The sequence below is a fragment of the Mauremys reevesii genome, linkage group 4, assembly GCF_016161935.1.
Source record: "Mauremys reevesii isolate NIE-2019 linkage group 4, ASM1616193v1, whole genome shotgun sequence".
Classification (NCBI taxonomy): Eukaryota; Metazoa; Chordata; order Testudines; family Geoemydidae; genus Mauremys; species Mauremys reevesii.
Window position 1 is genome coordinate 61,956,148 of NC_052626.1, and position 23,496 is coordinate 61,979,643.

The following is a 23,496-nucleotide window of genomic DNA, read 5'->3' on the forward strand; positions in this document are numbered from 1 at the left end:
TAACAGCCCAGTCTCCTGCAACCGAGCTACTTTTATAAAATTTATTTTGTCCCCCTCTAAAATCTATGAAAATTCATATCAGTCTTAAAATTGGTAGGCTAGGTCGAATGCTTTTACCAAGTTGGAGGTGAACAAGGGGTCCCTAAATTAGGCACCCTAAAAATAGGTGTTCAGAGTTCAGAAAGTCTTCTTTGTCCACTTTGTAACAAGCTAATGGAAAACAAGAGAGACTTAAAGCCTAGTTTATTTGCCTCTTTAGCCATAATCTGGCGCCCTGCACCAAAATGTAGGTCTTTAAAGTTTAATGTTTAAGGTTATTGGCTTTTGATTTGGTAACGTCTCTAAGGAATCTCAGCTCTGGTGAGTTTATCTTATGCATCAAGTGATTCCTGGAGACTTTAAAAGTTTCTAGCAACCAGGGGAAAAATGTTTTTCCCCAAATGTGCTACATAAGTCTTGTAGAGGGGAGTGAGGTGTGTGTGGGAGCCAATAAGTCTCAAGCTTCAGGGGCCATAGGGATGTGGGGTGAGCAAGTCTCTAGATGGGAGAAGAGAAGGGCAGAGGCTATGAGAACTTGGAGGAGAAAGGTCTCCAGGTAGGGTTCTGAGGGCTGCCAGGAGCAGAGTGGTAAAGGTGGGAAGAAGGGACGAGTTCAGAAACAGCTCCTGTGTACTAACACTTCCCTGACTCCTCCACCCTATGGACCTCCAGTATTTCCTTAGAGAGGAGTTCCACTGCTAGAAAACAGTGAAGGAAAGTTGGGTAGGGAAGGTCCAAAAGGAATCAGTGTTTTGTCCCAGCTTAGTCATTTGCCACCCGCAAGCTACTCCTAAGCATCCCCTAAATCAACAGGCTTCTGGTGGGGGGACAGGGGCTCTGGGGGCATGATGTTATGAGCAGACTGCCAGGAGAGGAGGGGCTGAGGTGGGGGCAGCTTTGTTAAGGTGCAAGTTAAGGTTGCAGAGCATTTGTATGAAAAGAGCAACAGTTAATTTGTTGACAAATCCTCACATGAAACAAAGGAGATGCATTCTGTGGAATTTTTAGTAAATTCTGCTTTCCCTGAAGCAAGACGACTGTCATCCACTGGTATGGTCTCCTGTCTCCACTCTGTCATTGAAGGTACTTTAAGAATCTTTTGGGTAATACATGTATAAGAGAGAGTATGTTGGCTGAAATGAGTGAAGCCATATCTTTAGCTGACTTGACAGTGCAATTTATCCAAGAAGGATGCAGTCCTGCATTCTAGTCCCAATATCTACTTCACCCTGGAAATTAGTACAGTCTCTCTAAGTATAAGAGGGACTCAAGTGTTGTGTGTGAGCAGAAGAGACAATGGAATGCTAAGAAAGCTCTCAATCTTTCTAGAATTACGGCTGAATGGGGTTTCCCCATAAACTCGCTCTGAGTTGCAATCTTTCTTCACTTTTCCCTTGATATTACAATGAATAAGTTGATGTGTATATGCACCATTGACCTCTATTGGGTGAATTCAGAACTGCTGAATAGTTCAAAAGTAGTGAGGGTCAAAGTTTGTAAAATAAAATGTTTTAAATTAAAAATGGCATCTTGATTAATGCCAAAAATTTCATGAAAATGTTTTTAACCATTTGAAATGTTCCACATTTTAAATTAAACAATTTGAAACAAAAATGCTGCTCTGAATCAGTTCAAAACAAAAAAAAATTAAATTTGAATCAAAGGAAAACATTTCCAGTTTTCATTTGGTTTCCCTAGGGGAAAAAGGAAGGGAAGAAGGGAGAGAAAAGGCAAAAAAGAAAAAAGAAATTTTTGTTTTGATTCCATTCAATTCAAATTGAAATGATTTTTCTTTTTAAAATTCTGCAAAATGAAAATTCTGCAAAAAAATTAAAATTAAAAACAAACATTTTCTGTTTTGTTCTAATTTTTCTATGGTAAATCATTCCTTTTTTTTTTTAAACCCAGCCTTAATCATAAGTTTCATGTTGCTATTAGTGAATGGAAATCCTGCTTTAGCTTAAGTATGAATCTGAATCTCCCTGTTTATTCCCTTATTTTATCATCCCTGGAGAGAACAAGACCGCCTGCAGTGCTGTTAACCTGCTCATAACACTTGCAGCTCTGCATTAAGATAATAATTATAAACAGATCTCAGGCTTCAGAGCTTCAGTCACCTGCAGTGCTCAGGAAGGAATTTTTTTCTTCAGTGCACAACTATATTCTGAATTGTTTTCACCTTCTGGAATAGGCTTCCAAGGGAGGTTGTGGAATTACCATCACTGGAGGTTTTTAAGAACTGTTTGGACAAACATCTGTCAGTAGGTTTACTTGGTCCTGCCTCAGCACAGGGTCTTGAGGTCCTTTCCAGTCCTACCTTTTATGATTCTTTGATTCTTCTTTTGAAGAGATTGGCTTTGACTGGAAAAAATACACTGGATAGTGTGGACCCATGCTCTAAGTTGGTACAGAGAATCCTCTTCTGGTGTGCCTTGCTCACATGCTCAGGGTACAACTGATCACTAGAGCTGGGATCAGGAAGGAATTTTCTCCCAGGTCAGATTGACAAGGATTTTGGCTTCCCCCCCCGTTCCTCTGTAGAATGGGGTGTGGTTCATCTGCTGGGATCTTCTAAGAATCCTACCTAATTGATTCCCTGCCATTGCTGGGGCCTCAGGCATTGCTGGCATCTTGGGTGAAAATTAATGGCCTGTGTTATACAGGAGGTCAGACTAGATGAGCTAATGGTCCCTTACGGACTTAAAATCTACAAAACTGAGTAGTAGGGGGCCTGTGATTTGGAATTTAAAGGCATTGGGCAGATGATGCATGTCCTGATGTGCACTTAGCCAGTGATGTCAACAATGAAGCTCCTTTATCTGCTGTCAGCCAGTAAGTAGAGGGCAGTGGTAAACACATACACTAGCTGAACACTGTAGCCATGTGGATATAATTCCTTGTACTGGCTGAGATAGTGTCACTGCTCCTCCAGCTGCCTCAGCCAAGCCCTGTGCTTTTAGCGGTGATGCACAATGAGTTTGAATCTAACATCACATGAATGCAGTTGGCAGATGGCCAGTATGTCAATGGACTTGGATACATTAAACTTTTCTGCACATCAGAAAAGAAATAGCAAAACTGGAAATAAGTACATTTTTTCACAGTGAGGGTAATTAGTCATTGGACCAGCTAAGCAAGGGATGTGGTACATTCTCCATCGCTTGCAGTTTTTAAATCTAGATTGGATTTTTTTTTTAAAAGAACACCCTAGTTCAGCCATATGTTACTGGCCTAGATACAAGAATCACTGGGTGAAATTTTATGGTTTCTGTGATCCAAGTGGTCAGAACAGATTATTTTAATAGTCTCTTCTGGCCTTAATCTCCATGAAATCTATGAAACACCTATAGACAATCAGAAGAAGAAAGACCTCGTTTTACCTTATCAAGTGTGATGGAAGAAATCTGGAACCGGAGGATAATGATCCAGATTAATCCCAGGATTAGGATTCGGTCCCCATCTACAATATTCTCAGGCCCAATCACCTTTACTTGCACCTGCTAATAGACAAGCAATTCCCTTCAGCATGAAACAATCTGTGTCCACCGCTCTGGAGGGAGAACTTGTGTAATAAATGATGTGTGAAGAAATATATGTTCCCTCATGGCTGTTATTCAAACGGCAAGCAAAACTGTACAATATAGGAATAGGGTCGTATCCCTTTCAATAGTTTGTGAGCCCTTTACTGGCTCTGTCTTCTGTGTTTCAGAAGCAACCCAGAACCCTGCCAGAGCAGCTAGGCCTTCCATGTTGCATATAGTTAGTCAACACAGTTATTTGGATTCCACTGTGCCTGTGTGCTACATTACCTTTGTTTTGTAATGAACAAAAGGCACAAGAATGATTTGAGGGATGTCTCTTTAACTAGAAACAAGTCAGAACATTGATATCAGAAAGTTCCATGGTAGATGGAAGATGGAGAAATTAAGAGCAAACTAATGAAGGTGCAGGGACAGCAGCAGAACCACTCTCTTCTCTCTCTTGAGGAGGAAACTCCTAGTGAGAGAAGGTTACTATGAAACCAAGTACAGTTTGTGAACCTGAGGTAAAGAGGGGAAAAGGGACGAAGTAAAAAATCTCCCATCTTCATGGAACACCTCATTATGTACTATAGGGAAAAAAACAAACAAGCAGTCAAGCAAAACCCATTGTCAATTTAATTTTAAAGTTAGCTTGTAAATTGTTCCAACTAGTGTCAGCTTCCACTTCTCACCTTGGATTTGAGGAACGTGATGGCTCTGCTATTGTTCTCCAGAAAATGTACCCTCATCTTGCCCCAGTTTGGTCTAGGCAGTGATTCTCCAGAGAGGAGCTCCAGAAGTTGCAGGAGGTAAATGCCATCCTTCAGCTCCGTGTAGATGTCTTGTATCACAATGTTCACCTGCAAAGACAAAACACACCACATAGAAACTTAGTTTCTGTGACTCTTGCACTTGGCTGACATATTTTGATTTTTTTAACACGGAGCAAAGAACATCTAGGTGCTGACATCACAAGATCTGCTCTGTGAGATCTAGTTTTGCCTCTGTCTGTGTGGAGACCTGCTACAAGGTTAACAGGAATTACATACACACTGAATGAGGGCAGGCTGGCAGGGCTGTACAGTAAGGTTTAGTAATTTCTGTGCTGTTCAACAACTTCAGTACTTTGTGCTTCTGCTACTGGATTATCATCTCTTCTGTTCAGCCACGAGCATGATGGGCAACTCTCCTTTATTCAGCCAATGGCCAGCTCCACTTCCAGAGTTTCTTCCACATAGTGTCAAGTAAGACTTGCAGCCTCTTCCTGGGTTTCACCTGAAGGCCACTTGATTTGCTTTACCCATTCAGTCACAAGCTGCTATGCATCAGAAATGGATTACTGGGAGAATGTCTGTTTGGGAGCTTCTCTGGATAGAGGTGAAATATTACCTTCCAATTCATATAATTAAGTTTAGGCCCAACGTGGTCTTACTATCTCCTCAGCCCTTCCACTCCCTCCATCTCTGTGTGGTTTCTGAATTCCTGCTTATATAACCCCCTTGCCTTCAGCTGTTGTGTGGGCATATAAAATACATGGAGCCAAGGGGTGCTTTTCCTACAGGGGATTATTTTTGTGTTGACTTTAAAGAGGCACATTCACACTCAGGCTAAAAGACTCACTTTTTTTTCAGAATTTTTATTGCCATATTTGCAAATAATCAAATCTAGCTGTGACTTAATGCCTTACAGTTCACTTTGTATCTAACCTTGCAAGTGAAGTCACAATGTCAAAGTGGTGACATCATAATCATTTTTGTGGCAACAGACTAATATTCTGAGCACAGGATTGTCACTTTGCTGCGGGATCAAGAATGGGCTCGGTCATGATGGGAAATGGTTTATTAAAATACAAATAGCTAAAAGGGAGCAGTAAAAGGAACTTGGCTAATACCAGCCTCCTGTAGACAGCTCTTGAGTTATAAAAACTCAGCAGCTTTTACACTCTATCTCTTGGCTGAATTCCAATTCAGGGTTATAATGGAACACTAGTTCCAACCTTAACTAAAGCCTCACAGTCAGAATCTCTCACAGTTACTTGGTCAGTCATGTGTGCGTTAAGATCCACCCACAACACGCATATTACCCTGCTGCCGAGGAGGTGACCTAATGGTTCAGCAATATGGTATGATATGTGTGTGTCGTAACCTAATTATAGTATACCTGAGGAATATCTTTTGGCCTCCATGTCATTAACCCTTAAAGTGGGTCATTATTAGACCACATCACACCTCTCAGGGTAATTTACTATGATTCTGAACTACTAATTTTTCCAGACAAACAAGACCATACTTTTAAGATGAAGAAACAGCTTTTTGAATTAGGAGTAGAGTTACGTGGGAGGAAAATAGGATCAAATAAGTTTAAAGATCTAACCCTGCCCTATCATCTGTGGTTTCCACAGGCCCTCTTGCAGCAGAATCAGCAAGAATGAAAAGTCCAGGAGCAGCTTCAAGCAATTTTAGGTAGGCATGTTATGTAGGACAAGTAGTTGACAACATTCTCTTGACTGCTTACCTCCAGGCCCTCAGATAGCATCCTATTTCATTCTCCTAGTTATTTCTTTTTCCATCTTCTGTCTCTACCTGTTTAAATGTTATAGCTCTAAAGTACTGAGAGTGGTGTCTGACCATTTAAAAAAGGTAAAAACCTCTCAGTTGGGTTTTGTGCCAGTTTTATTCATGAAGACGAAATCTTTTTAAAATTATAGTTTGCAATGAACCTTTCTGTATAGATCTGTGCTTTGCACCATCATGCTGTAATAATAAATTTATATATATATATAGTTCCATTGTTCCATACAAACTGGAATAAAGCTACCAAACCCATGCTTTTAAATAAACTGACAGTGGGACCACATTACAATCTGAGAAGGACAACGAATAGAAGTGGGCTCAGTTTTCAGAGCAGTGTTTTTTGTCCTACCATTTCCTAGCCCCACTAGAGTCAGCAGGGAATCCAGGCATATTACAATGTCTGAAATGTAGCTTGCGATCTAAGCTCAACTCCTTTATCTCATGGGGCCAGAAACTGAAAGTACATTCCCGAGAAGACATGGATAAGCTCCCTACGTAACTTCATGCCTTATATGGCTTGAAAGTTCTCTCGCTCTCTCCACTTTTATGATGTGCAAGAAGCTTAATCTTAAGGATTGAAGCTTAAGACTGAAGTCAGCTCTTGAACTCTGAGGTATCTTTGACTTCACTGAAATAATACATACGACTAGACGGTGCTCTATCTCCTTGATTTCCGCATTTGTTTGGGTAGCAGAACCGTTGTGTTTCATAGTTCTCACATGCTAAGTAATATTTAATCAACTCTCTTGCTCTGCCCTAAAGCCACCAAAGCTTAATGATGTCTGTCTTTCATGGGTCATCACTGCCCATCTCGCAGACCATAGTGCTCACATTAGTCTAACTCACAGTGGAACCTAAACTGCTCCAATGGTAGCAAGACCAGATCACAGTTTGGAACAACCCCCACCCCACTGTGGGTTACAATATGCACAGTTAAATGGTAGGCAGAAAGCACTGGCAGTTACAGCTAAGGTCCCAGTCTGGTCAACTGGAACAATTTCCCCCAAAGATTTGGAAGCCTTGCAGAGAGCCACAATTTAGTGAATGTCACTGATGTATCATTAACTGCTCAAATGATCAACTCCTATCTTTCTTTCACTTTAAATGTGATCATATTAAGACTGCATAATCACAGTCACTGAGGCTGCACGAGCCATTGTAGCCCCAGATCAATGGGATTAGATTGTACAGATTCTACAAATGAAGGTTTTTTTCATAGGGGATGCAATTCCTCCCTGGGGAAAACTAGGCAACTCAGGACCTCACACAGAAAAGATAATTGAAATAGGAAAATTCACACGAAGGTCAAGAGATTAAAGGAAAACAACTCATGCCACAAGACAGAACTCTGATTTCAGGGGAGACCAGGAACTTGGACCTTAAAGCAAATCAGAAGGATTGTTTTGTAGGTATGGTGAAAAATACATGATTGGGTCACCCGCCTTGGCAGGAGTCTCTGTTGCTTATATTATACATCCAATGACAGTAAATGGGGAAAGGCTGAGCAGAAGATGAAATTGAGAATGAAAAATAAGTCCAAAGGAGGAGGAACCACCTACATTGTTCTTGTGGAAGACATTGTTTATCCAATTGGTGAAGGTTTTCTTCTGTGTGGACATACGCTGCTCTTGCAGCTTCTTGATGTGACCGTGTACATATTCACTATCCATGGTAGCCTAAGAAGACAAACATCAACTTGAGTAATTCACTCCCTCTTCCCCCTACTTTGTTCTCAGCTCTCTCCCTTCACTCTTACACTCTCTTTTCTTGAACACAGCTCCTCCTTCACTACACAAACTACACAAACACATACACAACCCAGAGAATTTATACCAAGCTGCCCAATCATTTATCACATCATCCTTTTTTGTTCTCTCTCTAAGTCACTTGACCCCATCGGGGGTATCACGGTCTGCAAGTCAGCAGCACCTTCCTAGAGTGTCCTGAAAACAGATGACTGAGAACTGAGCCTCAGTCTCTCCAGGCAGTAGTGGGATCTGCCAACCCAGCCTTGGATGTGTTGCTTGAGAACCTGTTCCAGTGTTATGGTTCAGTTCTCAGTCACTTGCTTTCAGGACATCCTGGGGTATTGCTGCTGCCTTTTAGACCAGGGTATATTTGATGGGGCAGATGCTGGTCTGGAGGGAAGGAAAAATATGCAGGTCCCTCCTTTTGAGGCGTCCTTCATTGTCAGTACATCCATCATTTCCAGTGGAGTCCCCCGGCCAAAGGTACTATTTTGTAACAGAACTATGCCACCTGTATGAGGACGAGAGATATTTTACAAAAACAAATAATATAAAAGCTGCAAGTTTGAGAACCTTTAGTGACCAGAAATTCACTTGCTTAGACTTCTAATTGTATTATCTTTAGAATTAGTATATGAAGAAATTAAGATTAGTTACCTGGAAGAACAGCCTAGCTGAATCTTGGTGTCATGCAGTCAGAAGAGGAAATTACAAACAGACAGCTGGCATTGGAACACTGAAAAGAGAGACGGGACTGGAACATACCAGACTGGCAAACCACAGGGGAAATGGATAGAAGTGTTGTGCTTTAGAACTTTTCTGTTTCCCTCTGTCTGGGCCTGGCCCTGAGCTGCAGTTGCCTACAAAGGGTGGAACACTGGCAGCATTGTAAACCCACAAGTCAGCTGGCAAGTGTTGGAAAATGGCACCTGGGAGGGTTAGAACAATGCTGGGGCGCAAGCAGCAGTAGCCCATGGAAAGTTGCCTACATGTTATCCTTCCTTGGATCTAACAAATGAGAATAAGACTAGAAGCAGTTTTAGGACACATGCTATCCCTGGGATGGGGGAGGAAGGGGTTAAAAGCACAGATTTGCTCCTGCCACCCAGGAGCAAGGTGCTGTTATTCTGTCACCATCTGTTGTCTGCTTTGCCACTGCTCTGCTTTTCCACAACACTGACTACAGTGAAATCTGAACTATCAAAATAAAAAAAAATGGAGAATAAATCCATAAAATTTTCATGAAAGTTACACAGAGCTGCTTGGAATTTTGCAAATTTTAAAATTAAAAAGAAATTCAGAACTTTTCTCCTTCTTTGGACCAGCTCTAGCACCTAACATCTTGTCTGTCTGGACGATGGATAACCAAAGAAGTGTCTTTCAATGAATGCTCCTGTCCTAGGGGCTGATGTTAACTGAACGTTCCCAGAGAGGCTAACATTTCTCACCCTCCTCTCCTGGACAGTCTTTAATCCCAACAGCTGATGACTATCATCAAGCCTACCATTGTCTCAGCTGTCCCAGGCATAACTTTGCTGACTTAGAATGCAGGGTGGGTAGGGTCACCATATTTCCCCAAAGGAAAATGGGGCACTGTGTGGGGCTGGCCCGAGCCCTGCCCCTCCTCCTCACACAGGACTGGTGCTGCTGCTCACCCAAGCACTGCCTGCTCCCCACACAAGCCCTGCCTCACCCCTGTGTGTTCCTCCACACCCAACTGCTCAGGTTGGCAAAAGGAAACAGGACAAATGTCCACATTTGCCAAAAAAGTCGGGATAGCGGGGACAAGGCTTAAAAAAAGGGACTGTACTGGCCAATACAGGATGTATAGTCACTCTAAGGGTGGGAGAATGGAGAAACAGATGCATGCAGGAATTTGTAAAGAACAGTAGCCCCATTTCAAGGCCCAGAAAGGGTTGAGAACCCCTCTCTTATTGCAAGATCAAGTTCAGTAAAATTTCAGGTGTCTCCTGAACACATCTTTATTCCTGGCCTTCCCCTGTAACTTATTCTATACGGTTAATACCTTCTGTATGAAATAGTTCCACCTAAATTTCCTATTATATGTTTCATATGGTATATTTCTCCCCACCTCCTTCAACTTCTGAAACCTCTACCAGTTAAAAGTGATGTCCCTGAATTATATTAAAGCTCTTTCATCATTTTCAAACCTTTTTTGCGATCACCTTTGAAGGCTCTTCTTTTCTAAGGGCCAGACTGTGATATCCTCACACCTATCACATAGTGCCTTCAAGAGAGTTCACATTGGATGAAAAAGATGTTTTTGCTAATATTGCTGCCACATTGACTTGTGAACTTGTTAAGGCAGACAGAACCATGAAAGGAGTTGGTTTTCTAGTGAAGTTGCGCACATTGATCAGGTTTGTACTGTAACACACACTCTTTCTCTCACACAAGTAAACCTTCTCATTAAGAGATATTCTAGGCTGAGATCTATCTGCATCGGCATAGAAGAATGGGGCCACTAACAATAGAACTTGACTTCAGTCACATGTCTTCATTTATTCCACACAGAGAAAGAAAACCAAGGAACATTAACAATCAGGACTTACCCAGGTTTGTAAAGATTCCCCTTTCAAGTTCAGAAGTCCGTCATTCTAGAGATCGACTTTCAACTCCAACTGTGCTGTTCCCGTATTCTGTTCCTCCTGGGCACTCAGAGTGACCTTTGGATGCCATAATAAAGGGAAGGTATTTTATAATCCACATGCAAACCCTTCTTCTGACTGTGGAGGAAACAACCCATTTGTGCAGAGGGGGTAGGGGGCAAAGGTTATCACAAATTGAGTTGGTGTGATTGTTATGCTTACAGAAAGGTAAGAGGCAGCTCCAACGCTGACATACTATATTAAGATATGCGTTGGGATGCAGTGCCAACAACACAGATGTTCTGATAAAGAAATCACTGCCTTCCATACTTTGGTAGCTCTGATGAACATGGGCACTCCAGAAACCTGTTATCGCTGAGATCTCAGCTGGAATTTGAAATTGAAAGTTCAGTAAGGAGTGCAGAGGTTCTAATTGTTCAAGAGTCATTTACATGGGTGGAATCAAATGTGAAGGCAGAGTAATACATGCTGGAATTAGCAAGACACTGCTGTGAAGAAGTTCATATTACTGCATAATCTACCTGTCAGCAGCAAGACACTGCTGTGGGGAAGCCCACACCGCTGGAAGGCCAGCTGCTGATGGAAAAGCTCTGCTGCAAAGAAGCTCTCATTGCTAGACTTCCAGTTGACAGAGCCAGGTGATCTAACGTCAGTCAGTTTACAGCCCTGGAGTGCCTCACAAGTGACAGGGCTGCAGTGTCACAAAGCACACTGGTCCTAGATATTAACTGAGCTGGAGTGGGGCTCACACAGCTGGAAAGTGAGCAGGCATTTGAAGTTAGTATTTATAGGCAAGGACTGGGCTGCTAAAGGACAGGAACGGAATACTGATCCTTCCCTGCTAGGTTTGAGATGTCTTCTCATGCTGAGGAAATCACTAGACATGTCCTTTCTATTAACATAAGAACATAAGAATGGCCATACTAGGTCAGACCAACATAAGAATAGCCATATTGGGTGATCTAGCCTGGTATCCTGTCTCTGACTATGGCCTTGCCAGATGCTTCAGAGGGTATGAACAGAACAGGTGACTTTCACATGATCCATCCCCAGTCATCCAGTCCCAGCTTCAGGCAATTGGAAGTTTAGGGACACCCAGCTTGTGGGGTTGCATCTCTGACCAACTTGGTTAATAGCCACAGATGGACCTATCCTCCACAAACTTACCTAATTCTTGTTTGAACCCCGCTATACTTTTGGCCTTCACTACGTCCCATGGCAATGAGTTCCAACCATTGACTGTGTTGTGTGAAGTACTTCCTTTTGTTTGTTTTAAACCGGCTGCCTATTCATTTCATTGGGTGACCCTTAGTTCTTGTGTTATGTGAAGGGGTAAATAATACTTCCTTATTCATTTTCTCCATACCATTCATAATTTTATGGGCCTCTATCATATCACCCTTTCATTGGGCCTGTTCATCTTGGAAAAGAGACAGTCTTTTAAAGCTCTCTTCACATGGAAGCTGTTCCAAACCACTAATCATTTTTGTTGGCCTTCTCTGCACCTTTTCCAATTCTAATATAACTTTACTGAGATAAGGCAACCAGAACTGAATTCAGTATTCAATGGATTTGCAGACTGGCATTACAATATTTTCTGTTTTATTAGCCTATCCCTTTCCTAATAGTTCCTAACATTGTTACCTTTTTTGACCGCCACTGCACACTGAATGGATGTTTCCAGGGTACTATCCATAGTGACTCCAACATCACTTCCTTGAGTGTGAACAGCTAATTTAGACCCCATCACTTTGTATGTGTAGTTTGGGATTAGTTTTTCCAATGTGCATTACAGAGGTGCTGGAACACTTTGTAGAGTGGGGGTGCTGAGAGCCATTGAGTCAAACTGTAAACCCTGGATAGGATGGAAACCACTTCAAGCCAGGGGATGTGGTAGCACCCCTCCCCCCCCACACACTTCTAGTTCCAGCACCTGTGGTGCATTATTTTGCACTTATCAACAATGAATTTCATCTACCCTTTTGCTGCCCAATTTAGTAAGATCCCTTTGTAAATCTTCACAGTCAGCTTCAGACTTAACTATCTTGAGTAACAGCAAGTTGAAGACAGACAAAGGGTGAACTGGACCTTTATGGCCATGCCTTTCTCTACGGGGACTTGATTTGACACTTTAGTTTAATTCAATGGATTTTTGTAGTTCTGTGCCACAGGTTCAAGAAACCTCCAGAGTATGACACACATGAACGTCTTAAAAAGGCAGGGATTTTCTATGACATGTACAATCACTTCCATAAAACATGTGAGTTAATCATTAGCTAATGATTAAATATGTGGAACAAAGTTTCTTCTTTTATAGCTGAGTGGTAACACTATAGGCAGTAGGGACCCTGGTATGAATTCTCTATAGATCTTGAAGTCTCAATCTATGCTTTTTTAAATCCTTGGATATGACAGTGAGCAACAATGTTTATAACAATACATACACTAGTAATAAATAAAGCCATTTTAAACCCATATTTATACATCAGCACAGTAAGAGGAACTGTACAAACACACACTCATCAGTCAGCCCCTGAACAACATCTGGAGAGAGGGAGGCCTCGGGTGATTCACAGAGGAGCACATTTGAACTAATGAAGTGATTCTTACAGTAAGTGTGGGATATGGCACTTATTGTTAAAGGAAATTACACTTTGTTCATTTCATGTACAGTTCACCCTTTAAAAAAGAATCTCCTCTCTGAGCGACTGTTGGCCCCATGCTTCTCCCATGGCTTTCCGCTGACCTCAATAAGTTGCGGGGAATCAGTCCTTATGGGCCAAATTCTACTGTGCTACTCCACTGTAAGTCTGGAGTATTCCCAGGGAAGGCAGATGCGCATCTAGTATCGAGGATTCCTGGTGGCAGCAAATGGTGTTGCATTTTACAGTACAGCAGCCACACAACTAAAGTTACAGCATAGCTGATAACTGGGGCATTCATTACTGGTGGGATATAACTCCATCAGCTCCTCACGACCATCTCCTCCAGATACAAATCAATTTTAATAGCATACACCTGAGAATATTACCCACTATTATTGCAGTTATTATTTATTATTACTAAAACTGAAAGAGAGGGAAAAGCAGTCTCATTTTTTTCAATGTATTTACTAAAGTTGAGCGGCCATCAGGATTTCCATGCTATAGGAGATTCTGATATTTGCTTTCTTCCTGAACTGAGACAGAAAAATAAATTAAAATTTTCCATTAAACAGAATACCAAAATTATCAATTCAGAAATTGCCAAGTTTTATTTTTTGACATCTTCAATCAAAATACCAAACATTTGCATTTCCACATTAAAGCATTTTTGTTTGTTGAAAATATGTAGTTTCAAGTTAGTTTGATATTAAACTGCATCTGCCTATGGTGCCACAGGGCCTCATAGGAGTTATAGTTTGGTTCCCCTTTTCTCCATTCTCGTGCGTGGCCCAGACCCCCCTGGCCAGATGAAATCTTCCATAATGAACCTCCATGGACTGTAAAATGCTCACATTCTGGATCTGTGTAGCAGGGTATGGGCCCTGCTGCTGCCTCAGTTTATCCTCCCGCTCACCTCAAACACACCTCCCTGCAATTTCCACACCACTGTCAAGATTATGCTTTGTGTACAGGCATAGACGACAATCCAATTGTTCAGGTACTGAACTAGAGGCTTCCAAAGAAGAAATATTTGACAGCAAAAGAAACAAAGCAATAACATTGAAAGCATAAAGGAGAGGAGAACTTTAATGACACCGATCCAGGCCTCTGCACTGGCATTGCGGTAACTGGATGAAACCTCTTGCATCTGCCTGTTATATCTCCATAGAGATGGGATTAAGAGGACTGCAGAAATAATAAACATGAAGAAGGATGGGGTGAATCCAATGCCAAAACCACTAATCCAGTTCTCTCTATCAATTCTCCATATAACTAATTCAGAGATATTTTCTAGAGAAAAAAAGATTTGAGTTGTTATAGGATAGTCTGAAACTATTGCTGGTGAATGGGAGACTGCTGACCACAGGCAGAGACATGGAGCCCAGGAACGCCCAGGGCACCAGCCCAGAGAGTCTCAGTTTCAGCCAGAGGAGAATAGTGTGATTGAAGCTGGCAGTTTTTACGCAGTAGGAAACAGAGAACAGATGGGAAACCAGGCACTAGAATAACTTAAAAACAGATAAGGGAATGTAAAAGGTTTTTTTTTTTTTGCTTGATCCTGGCTAATATTAATGACCCAGTCCATGAAATTCACGACCACAATAAATCCATCTCCAGTTGTTCCCACAGAGGCTTCATGCTCTTGCAAGCTACTTCTACAATTGGCACTTAGAAAAAAAGAAAACCCTGGGATAGCAAACACAAATGTGCTTCTTTGGAGATATGGATAACACTACTAAATTAATCACAGAAATTGACAAAACTATTCTTTGCGACTGTCTCTCTGTTCCAAATAAACTTTTTACAAAGCCTCTTCTACCAAACGGCACTTGGCATAATGGAATTGTAGCAAGGTCTCAGTTGGTCCACCAAGCCACTGGGGAGCGGTGGGTAGCTACTGCCTTGCAGAAAGGCCTTGGTCACAGCTCTCCATTGATGAAGAATTAGCCGAGGGAGGTGTGCCATCGCAGCTGGCATGACACAGGAGCACTGGCCAGAGTCCATGACACGCCCCTCAGGCAGGGGAGCGCCAGCAAGGGTCAGTGTTGCGCCCCTCAGGCAGGGGAGCACCGGCAAGGGTTTTTAGCTGTTTGTGAGGGTTTTGCCACCCCGCCTCAAGGTGGTAGAGGTAGGGGAATGCAGGCCCACCCAACTCCATTGCGCTCCAGCCCAGGGCCCTGACAGTGGCGGGAGGAGAGGGTTCCACCACTAGGTCAGTGGGGATCCGTCCACAACACACTGACCAAACACTAACTCACCCCACTGTCCAGTTCTGCCCCTGGGCTACTTCCTACCCGGTCTCTCAAGTGGGCCCCTCTGGTTCCTCCAATGCGCCGGGCTATTCAGCCACCAGTGGCCCCGGCAGCTCCAGCTCACCCTCAGCGTCAGGCTCACTCGAGCTTGGGTCACTGCCCAGCTCCTCCAGTTCCTCGGGGTGCTCTGCTGCTGGCAGTCCTGGTAGCTCGAGTCCTTCCTCTGAGACAGGTTTCCCTGGTCCAGGGCGTCACCTGGCTCGGCAGCAGGGTCTACAGGGAACAGCCAGCAGTCTGTGTCTGTCTCCCTCCCTGGTGCTGCCCTGACTGGGCAAAAGGCCCCACCTTTTGTACTTCCTGTTCCCCCCACCCCTTCTGTGGGATGGAGTAAGCTTGGTCTGGCTCCGCCCACTCAGGCTGCGTGTGCAGGGGCCATGCAGGGAGGGGGTGAGCGGCACGGCGTGGGGCCAGGGCAGGCAACCAGGGAGCGCACCATTGCCACCCCGAGCCACTTTAGGTAAGCGGTGCTGGGCCGGAGCCTGACCCTCTCCTGCACCCCGCCCCCCAACCCCCTGCCCTGAGACCCTTGCCTGAACCCCGCACCCCTCCTGCAGCCAAGCTCCCTGCCTGCACCTTGCACCCCAACCCCCTGCCCTGAGCCCCCTGCTGCACCCTGCATCCCAACTCTCTTGTCCTTGGCATTCTTAAAATTGACTGGTCATCAGTAAGGTCTGTCAGTTTTGATGGCGCATCTATGATGTCTGGATGTACTTCAGGAGTTCCAATGAAATGTAAAGAAAGAAAAAGTGAAATACTCTTATGTACACTACTATGTGCATTGTTTGACCCTTGACCTAGTGGATGCATGCACTTCAAGTAAACAAAACAGAGCTGTCTGATTTTTTTGGTGTTGTTCAGACTTTTTATGCCTTCATGGAGGGGAGTCCTGTGCAACATGCAGTAATGGAGAAGATTTCACAAGAAGTAGTGACTTCTAAGTGTTCAGCTGGGATCCTATCAAACACAAGATGGGCATGCAGAGCAGAAGCAGTGGCTGCTGTAAAACAAAACTACTTCATCATTTTACAAGCTTTACAAGAGATTATCGAAACAACTCACCTTGCTGACGCTAAAATAAAAGCCAGCCTTATCCATGAACTAAATTCATTCAAGTTCATCTTTGCCCTTCACATGATGCACCCTATTCTCCAGATGGTGGTAAAAGTGAGTAAGGCTCTTCAAGCTCCAGATCTCAACTTACTTACTGCAATGACAGGGGTGAAAAGCTTGTGTAATTCTTTGGCTGCGATGAGAAGTGGCCCACAATATTTTCAATCTATTTTCAATGACAGTGTGAAAATGTGTGTAGAGAATGAAATATCAATTCCCCCAGTTAAGAAGAGAAAAACGTCCACTCATATTGATGGCGCATTTGAGTCCCAGCATCACTTTGATACAAAAGAGGAGCAGGAGAAAATAACTTCATTTTACCCATTCCTAGACTCAGTGATTATTGGCATTGACCAGCGATTTGAACAGACTTGTAAAATTGTGACTGCAATGAGAAAACTGCTGAGCTTAGACATTGGCAGGGACGATATGAGAATCATTGCCAACAAATTTAAAGTGTCCTTGGATGAGTTGGAAGCTGAAGTCGGCTTGCTTCGGGATTATGATGGATCTGTTCCTAAAAGCAGCACTACGAACACCATCAGAGAGTGGCTTGATTGGCTAAAGGAATCGGATCAGTCTTCCATGTGCCAGGCCTTTCACAAATCTATTCAATGCTTTGCAGTCTTACCTGTTACAAGCTGTTCCTGTGAAGGAGCCTTTTTGAAACTAGCACATGTAAAAAACAAACTAAGTAGTACAATGTCCCAACAGAGCCTTGACTCACTCATGATTTTGTACATTGAACAATAATTGGCTTCGTCAGTTAATTACAATGATGTGAATGAGGAATTTAAGTCCATAACACCTGGTGAACGACATCTCATTCTCTAGGACAGGAAGATGAAGAAACTTTAATCTGTTTTGGTCAATTTGGGTTAGCTCATTATCTGGTTAAAGATAAAGATCATGAAAATTGACCGTATCTTTGTATACGCCTGGTTATCACTACAGCAAAAATTTGCTATTTTATGTCTCACTTTTTAAGTAAAGTTTAGTTGTTAATTTAAAAAAATTAAGTTTAGTTGAGTTTTAGTTTCTTTCGTTTGTTTGATGAATAAAAATAATGTCCTTTATGATTGAGTATTCAATAAATGTTCGCCTTTAAAATAAATAAATAAAATTCCCTGGGTGCACACCCTAATGAAATGTGCTGCACACACCTATGTATAGCAAAATGTACAAAAGGACAGGTACATACCACTATTGCACAAAGCCATCTCCAAGGGCTCATGACCTTCAACATATATGAAAAGAGAATAAAAGCTATACAATTCAACACATGAAGAAAAACAAGAGCAGAGTTTTAAATGGCACCTACATGGGCCTATTTGCGCTGCTGTAACTGGATGAACACCATTGCATCTGCCTGAAATGTCTCCATAGAGATGTGACTAACTGGACTGCAGAAATGATAAACACGATGGTGGGCAGGGCAAATCCAATGCTGAAGCTAAAAAATGAGTTAAACTCATTCCTCTTTCATGGAACTATTTCAGTGCAATTTCCAGAAAGATTGGAAATTGAATTGTTACAGGACGTTCTGCGACTACCTCATGCGAATGGATACAGGCAATCAGAAAGAGAAGCACTGAGCCCAGGGGCAACCACAGCACCAGCCCCAGGAGTCTCAGTTTCAGCTGGGGGAGAAAGGTGGGCTGGTTCAAGCTGACAATTTTCACACTGTAGAAAACAAACAGTCAGGTGACAAACTAGGCACAGATATAATTTAGTAAGACAAAGGACAGCAACAGTGTATTTCTCTTGATTCTGACGCTAAAGGAAAGGATAGCACAAAATGCAGACAGCATGCACAAGTAGTGTCCATTGGAAGAAAGATCTGGATAAGCCCAAAGTGATCAGGATAGCATCACATGGGTGAGTTTTCTGCTTTTAATCTACTAAATGACATTCATAACCACAATAAATCCATTTCCAGTAGTGCCCATGGAACATGCAGTTCCTATCATGATCGAAGACCCGAAGAATGTTTGCTATTAAACTATCAGGGTCTTCGCCATCCTTGCAGATTTCTTGAAGTTCTTATCCAGAATATCAAATTCTTTTATGGCACAAGTATATCAATCAATATCTGGCTCAGAAATGCACAATTCTACCTCCTGCTGCAGAAGCAGCAACACTGCTAGAAAAGTATTTGTGATTTTTCCATGCATTGATCACCCAGGGACGTGTGTGCTCATATTCCTAGGGAGGCAAATCGAAAAGGGATTCTACTACTACTCTCTCCATTTTACAGAAATATATTTGCATTTGTCCATTCAACGTTCTTGGACTACACACCTGGAAGGAATTTGTTTCAAGAATTTACTGTTTTAGACATTCTCAACTTTTATCAACATGTTCTAACTATAACATAGTAGATTCCCCTGAGCGTCATACTCAGCTGGTTCTGTTATTATGCTCTGCTGCTTTCTTCTCTTTGGACATTCCCCTTGACTCCCATCTGTAACATTTTCTTCCTCTTTCTTTTCTCGCCTAATTGGAATTTTTTTCTTGGAAGAAAAATACAAATATACTCAATTTGTTTTGCCAGTCTGTTTTTCTAGCTTTTTTTTTTTAAATTAAAAAACACCCACCATAGGAAATAATAATTTACACAGCTCTGCTGGCCAGAGATTTTGGCTACAAATTTCTATACATAAACCTAGTAATACTTTTTTGTTTTGGTGTGGAGGATATGTAAAATCAAAGTAACGAGATGTGTGCAAAACCACCACAAATTCTTCATGTTTCAGTATTGTAAGGTTATGCTCCAGATTTGTCATGAGGTACCATCCTATATAGACAATAACTGCACTGACCTCTAATGTGGCTTGAGACAACACTGTTAACTCTTATTGCTATGCTCAAAACCCTTTTGTTTGTTCAGTAACCTAGACTTACACTGTGCAGAAAGGGTACCGCTTTTCTGTAGCACTCTGATGTGACAGACTGGAATTTCTGGGGCAGCTTCAGGTAAATAAAAACTATTTTCACCCAAATAAATAATAAAATCAAGGGAACATTTATTGTGTCAATTATTGTGTAATGAAATTTCTGTTTTTAACTGACAATGGTTTCATACATTCCTGAAGTTAAGAAACAAGTTGGAGGTTTTGGCAGATGGTTTGGTGAAATGGATGTTTTGGCACCTGGGGAGGTGTGGAAAATATTTTGGGACTGTGGAATAACCATATTAGCTGGATATTTTCTGCTAAATTACCATTTAAACTAATGTTAGGTTTCAGGATTAACACCCCCATGGAAATTAATGAAGAGCATTTCAAAGCAAGTTGTTTCAGCCTGTTTGTATAAACAGAAAGACATCACTACATCGGCTTATGCTCAGTTCACATCTTGAAGGTTATTTTCAACCACAAGAGCTAGAAAAGGATTTTTAAAAAAAAAAATGAAAACAGGTCCTGGAGTACAGTTCTGGGGTAGGCACTGGATTCTGTAGCAAATTCTAGGGCCACAGAATAAGCAGAGTTTCATACTGGTTATTTCACAGCACCTGTAAGGCAAGCATCGTGACCTATTTACAGAGAAGTAAACTGAGGCACAGAGATTAAGTGGCTTGCCCATGGTAACATGGCTAGGTAATGGTAGCGCTGGGACTCCTGAGTAATAGACTAGTGTACTCTGTAGCATAGAAGGAAGTAGTAATTTAGGGGTATATGATCTAAATGACTAGACCAAACTTCCTCCTCTAACTGTTTTTCCTCTGAGAAACAAAGTTTTACAAACTCCAAAGAATAGGTAGTTTAACAGTTTATTAATCAGCAAGTTTTATCACAACCACCTGAAAGTGATTACAAAGCATATTGAAATATATATATATATATTACAGTATCTGTATGGAATTTATTGTGCATGTAGCCAAAGTACAAACCTCAATGAATGTATGCCCTAGTTTCCTTACTTGTACAGACTGGAATATGCACCAAGAAATTGCTATTAAACATTTCCTTAAAAATGAGAGACAATATCTTTGGTATGAACTTTAAATATTTTACAATGGCACAAGGACAGGTGATTGTGTAAAACAGAAAATGCAAAGTGGCATGTTCTCAGTGCTCAGGAAATTACACACACAAAACAGAAAATATGTCCTAAGCTCTTTTGATTGAATTAAAATGACAAACTATCAAACTGTAGAAACAGCATATTGTTAGAAAAGAGATGCATTTTTAAGTGTTGTAAGTTGATAAATGTGAGGGATTAGTAATATCACTCGCTTGAGACAGGCATATGAAGAGCAGGTTCTGTATAAGTTTCCATGCCTTGCACCAAAAAGACATGTTATACACTGGATGTGGACATATAAGGCCCTTCCAGATGTGGGGCAGGCAGGCTCAACCAGGGAGGCTCCAAGTGTGAAGGGGCTCAGTGTGGGGGATCCAGGTGTGGGATGAAAGGGTTATGTGTGAGACAATCTGGGTGCAGGCAGCTCAGCGATCTGTGTGTGTGTGTGTGTGTGTGTGTGTGTGTGTGTGTGTGTGTGTGTGTGTGTGTGTGTGTGTGTGTGTGTGTGTGTGTGTGTGTGTGTGTGTGTCTAGGTGTTGCGGGATCTGGATGCACAGAGGCTTGTTGGGGGGGGGGGGGGAGGGGGCGGTTCCAGGTGCAATGGGCCTCTGCAGGGGCTTCCAGGTGAATGTGGTTGGGGCTCAGCGGAGGGGTCTGGGTGCTGGGGGAGTTGGGCTTGGTGGGGTGGGGATCTGTCACTCATTTAGGACTTGCAGCTAGTTGAGGATCAGTGGTGTGGGTGTCTGGATATGGGGGCTCAGGGTGGTGCAGGGGGTGAGGCTCATCAGGGTGGGGGTTTGAATGCAGGGAGCTCAGTGGGGGGTGTTCTGGAGTGTGGGGATAGGGGTCCGGAAGCAGAGGGTCTGGGTGCAGGGGAGCTCCAGATGCAGGGGTTGAGGTTCAGTGGGGTGGGGTTCAGGTATGGAATGTTAGGAGGGTTCTGGGTGTATGGAGTGAGGCTTGGCAAACTCTTTTTAGTATAGACAAGACCCCAGCCCTGGGTCTTTCCTGAGCACAATAATAATAATAAATGTCAAACTGAGTGTTGGTGGTGCTGATGATGTAATGTAGTTCCCAGCAACTAATCAGAAAACACATTTCATTTAGGATTTTTCAACATTTTTTACTTCATTGAAATGAAAAATGTTGACTTTCTTGAAATTATATGGTGAAAATAATTTTTTTAAATATTCTTTTCTGCAGGAAATTCTGAATTTGGAAGAAAAGGAAATTTTGGAATTGCAGCATTTGCCATGAAATGGAAACTCCAGATTTCAGTCAGTTCTCTAGTAATGGCAAAGAACATTGAAGCTCAGGTTCCACATTTCTTGCTGTCAAAATTCCCTCTCTTGTATCCTTCTTCCCCTTTCCACTCTTCCCCAAAAGTGTCGTAATTCTTTTAAAAGAATGGCAAAGGATATGTGGGGTGGAAGGGTAGGGGGATGCTTTTGATGGCTTCACAAGTTGCTGGACTATAACTTTTTAGATGCAGATAGTGCAGGATATTGATCTCACAACAAAGTCCACATTTCTTGGTTCTTTTGTCTGCATTGCTTTGGCAGTTATTTTCTATTAAAAATGATTACATAAATAAAAATCAAACAAAAAAGTTGAAATGGAACAGTTAAAATGAGATGTTTTGACTTTATCGAAATAAAGCATTTTGATTGTTTCAAAATAAAAAACTTGGGCAAAATCAACGTTTCATCTGAAAGTTTGACCGGCTCTATTCATTACCCATGTTGAAAGTGCCACGAAGTGGTAGCCTACACACACAGGAGTGGAAAGAAGGTTGTGCCACCACCTTTTCACTAACAAAACTAGAAAGATAAAATGAATGACAGCAAGTCACTGAGGGACAAATCCTGCTCTCCTCTTCAGCAGGTAGGGAAGGTCCCAAAGCAGTGGAACAATTATGGTTCCATTGTGTCAGAAGGAGTCAAGATTTGGAGGCTACACATAGTGGTAATTCGCAGCCCAGGTCCACTATGGACCCCCTGTGTATCTGTATACAGAAAGGTCAGCGGTAAGGCAGGTGTAGGGCTGGAGGATCAGCAGATACCCAGATCCTATTTTCCTCCTACGCTGCAGTAGACTGCAGTAAAAGATTCTTCCCATTTCCCCCAAGTGAACCTCCCTAGTCAAGATACTCAGGGAAGGTGCTAGGATGTGCAGTTGCCTGACTACAGATATCAGACAAATGTAACACATTCACTTTAGTACAATTGCTTCTAAAGTCTCAATTTCTATTAAACAAAACAATATTATATGCAAAAAAAAGTGATTTTATAACCTGCAGCATAAATTACATAGAGGATCAGTGTCACTATTAAACATAACAAGGCTTTTGTACAGAACCAGGGCTAGATTCAGCCCTGACATAAATGGGCAAAACCCCACTGAAGTTAATGGAGATGCATAAGGACTGAATTTTGCCCTTAACTGGTTTGGGGTTTCGGGAGGGGTTGGCGGTGGTGGTGACTAAACTGTATTAAGGAAGGAAGAGTAATGAAAAACAGACTGAGTGTTCAAGAATAATTAACTCGAGCAGGGAACCCTTGATACAAGGGCCAGAAAGCCTGGCTGGGTAAAGTAGTGTCACCTTTCTGTCACCATCTAAAATGGCTCCGTTGATTTCACACAGAGCAGAATCCAGGTAACGCTCAGGTAGTTCCTTCTCAAAGCACAACTTCACATCTAGGATGGGAGAAGGCATTAGTTTAAGTTGAAGTCTGGACCAGCAGATTTTAAGAAAGATATTCTTGTATCATGACAGGTTTCAGAATAGCAGCTGTGTTAGTCTGTATCCACAAAAAGAACAGGAGTACTTGTGGCACCTTAGAGACTAACAAATTTATTTGAGCATAAGCTCATGAAAGCTTATGCTCAAAT

General features: G+C 42.2%; 1 protein-coding gene and 1 long non-coding RNA gene across 11 annotated transcripts in view; one reads left to right on the forward strand and one right to left on the reverse strand.

The window, feature by feature from the left end:
- SPTBN5 (spectrin beta, non-erythrocytic 5) overlaps positions 1-11,179 on the reverse strand; it is a 148,415-nt gene extending 137,236 nt beyond the window's left edge. Inside the window, exons 1-6 of one of the 9 annotated variants that reach the window (XM_039536861.1) lie at positions 11,033-11,179; positions 10,455-10,568; positions 8,539-8,617; positions 7,693-7,809; positions 4,253-4,420; positions 3,420-3,539 (exon numbers count right to left, since the gene is read on the reverse strand). In XM_039536861.1, coding sequence (XP_039392795.1) covers positions 3,420-3,539; positions 4,253-4,420; positions 7,693-7,803 — 399 coding nt within the window. In that variant the 5' untranslated portion in view covers positions 7,804-7,809; positions 8,539-8,617; positions 10,455-10,568; positions 11,033-11,179. Of the gene's footprint in view, positions 1-2,356; positions 2,555-2,623; positions 2,749-3,419; positions 3,540-4,252; positions 4,421-4,609; positions 4,917-4,949; positions 5,148-5,180; positions 5,269-7,692; positions 7,810-8,538; positions 8,618-10,454; positions 10,569-10,712; positions 10,958-11,032 lie in introns of those variants that run through there. The other 8 variants (XM_039536863.1, XM_039536865.1, XM_039536867.1 and 5 more) reach the window with 8 other exon arrangements.
- On the forward strand, positions 4,570-22,289 carry LOC120404399. Of its 2 annotated transcripts, XR_005597972.1 has the most exons (4): positions 4,570-4,937; positions 5,962-6,022; positions 19,469-19,554; positions 21,808-22,289. It is a non-coding gene; the product is annotated as an uncharacterized LOC120404399 (long non-coding RNA). The 2 variants fall into 2 exon arrangements; XR_005597973.1 differs by lacking the exons at positions 19,469-19,554; positions 21,808-22,289 and adding an exon at positions 10,417-10,805.
- The last annotated feature ends 1,207 nt before the right edge of the window (positions 22,290-23,496 follow it).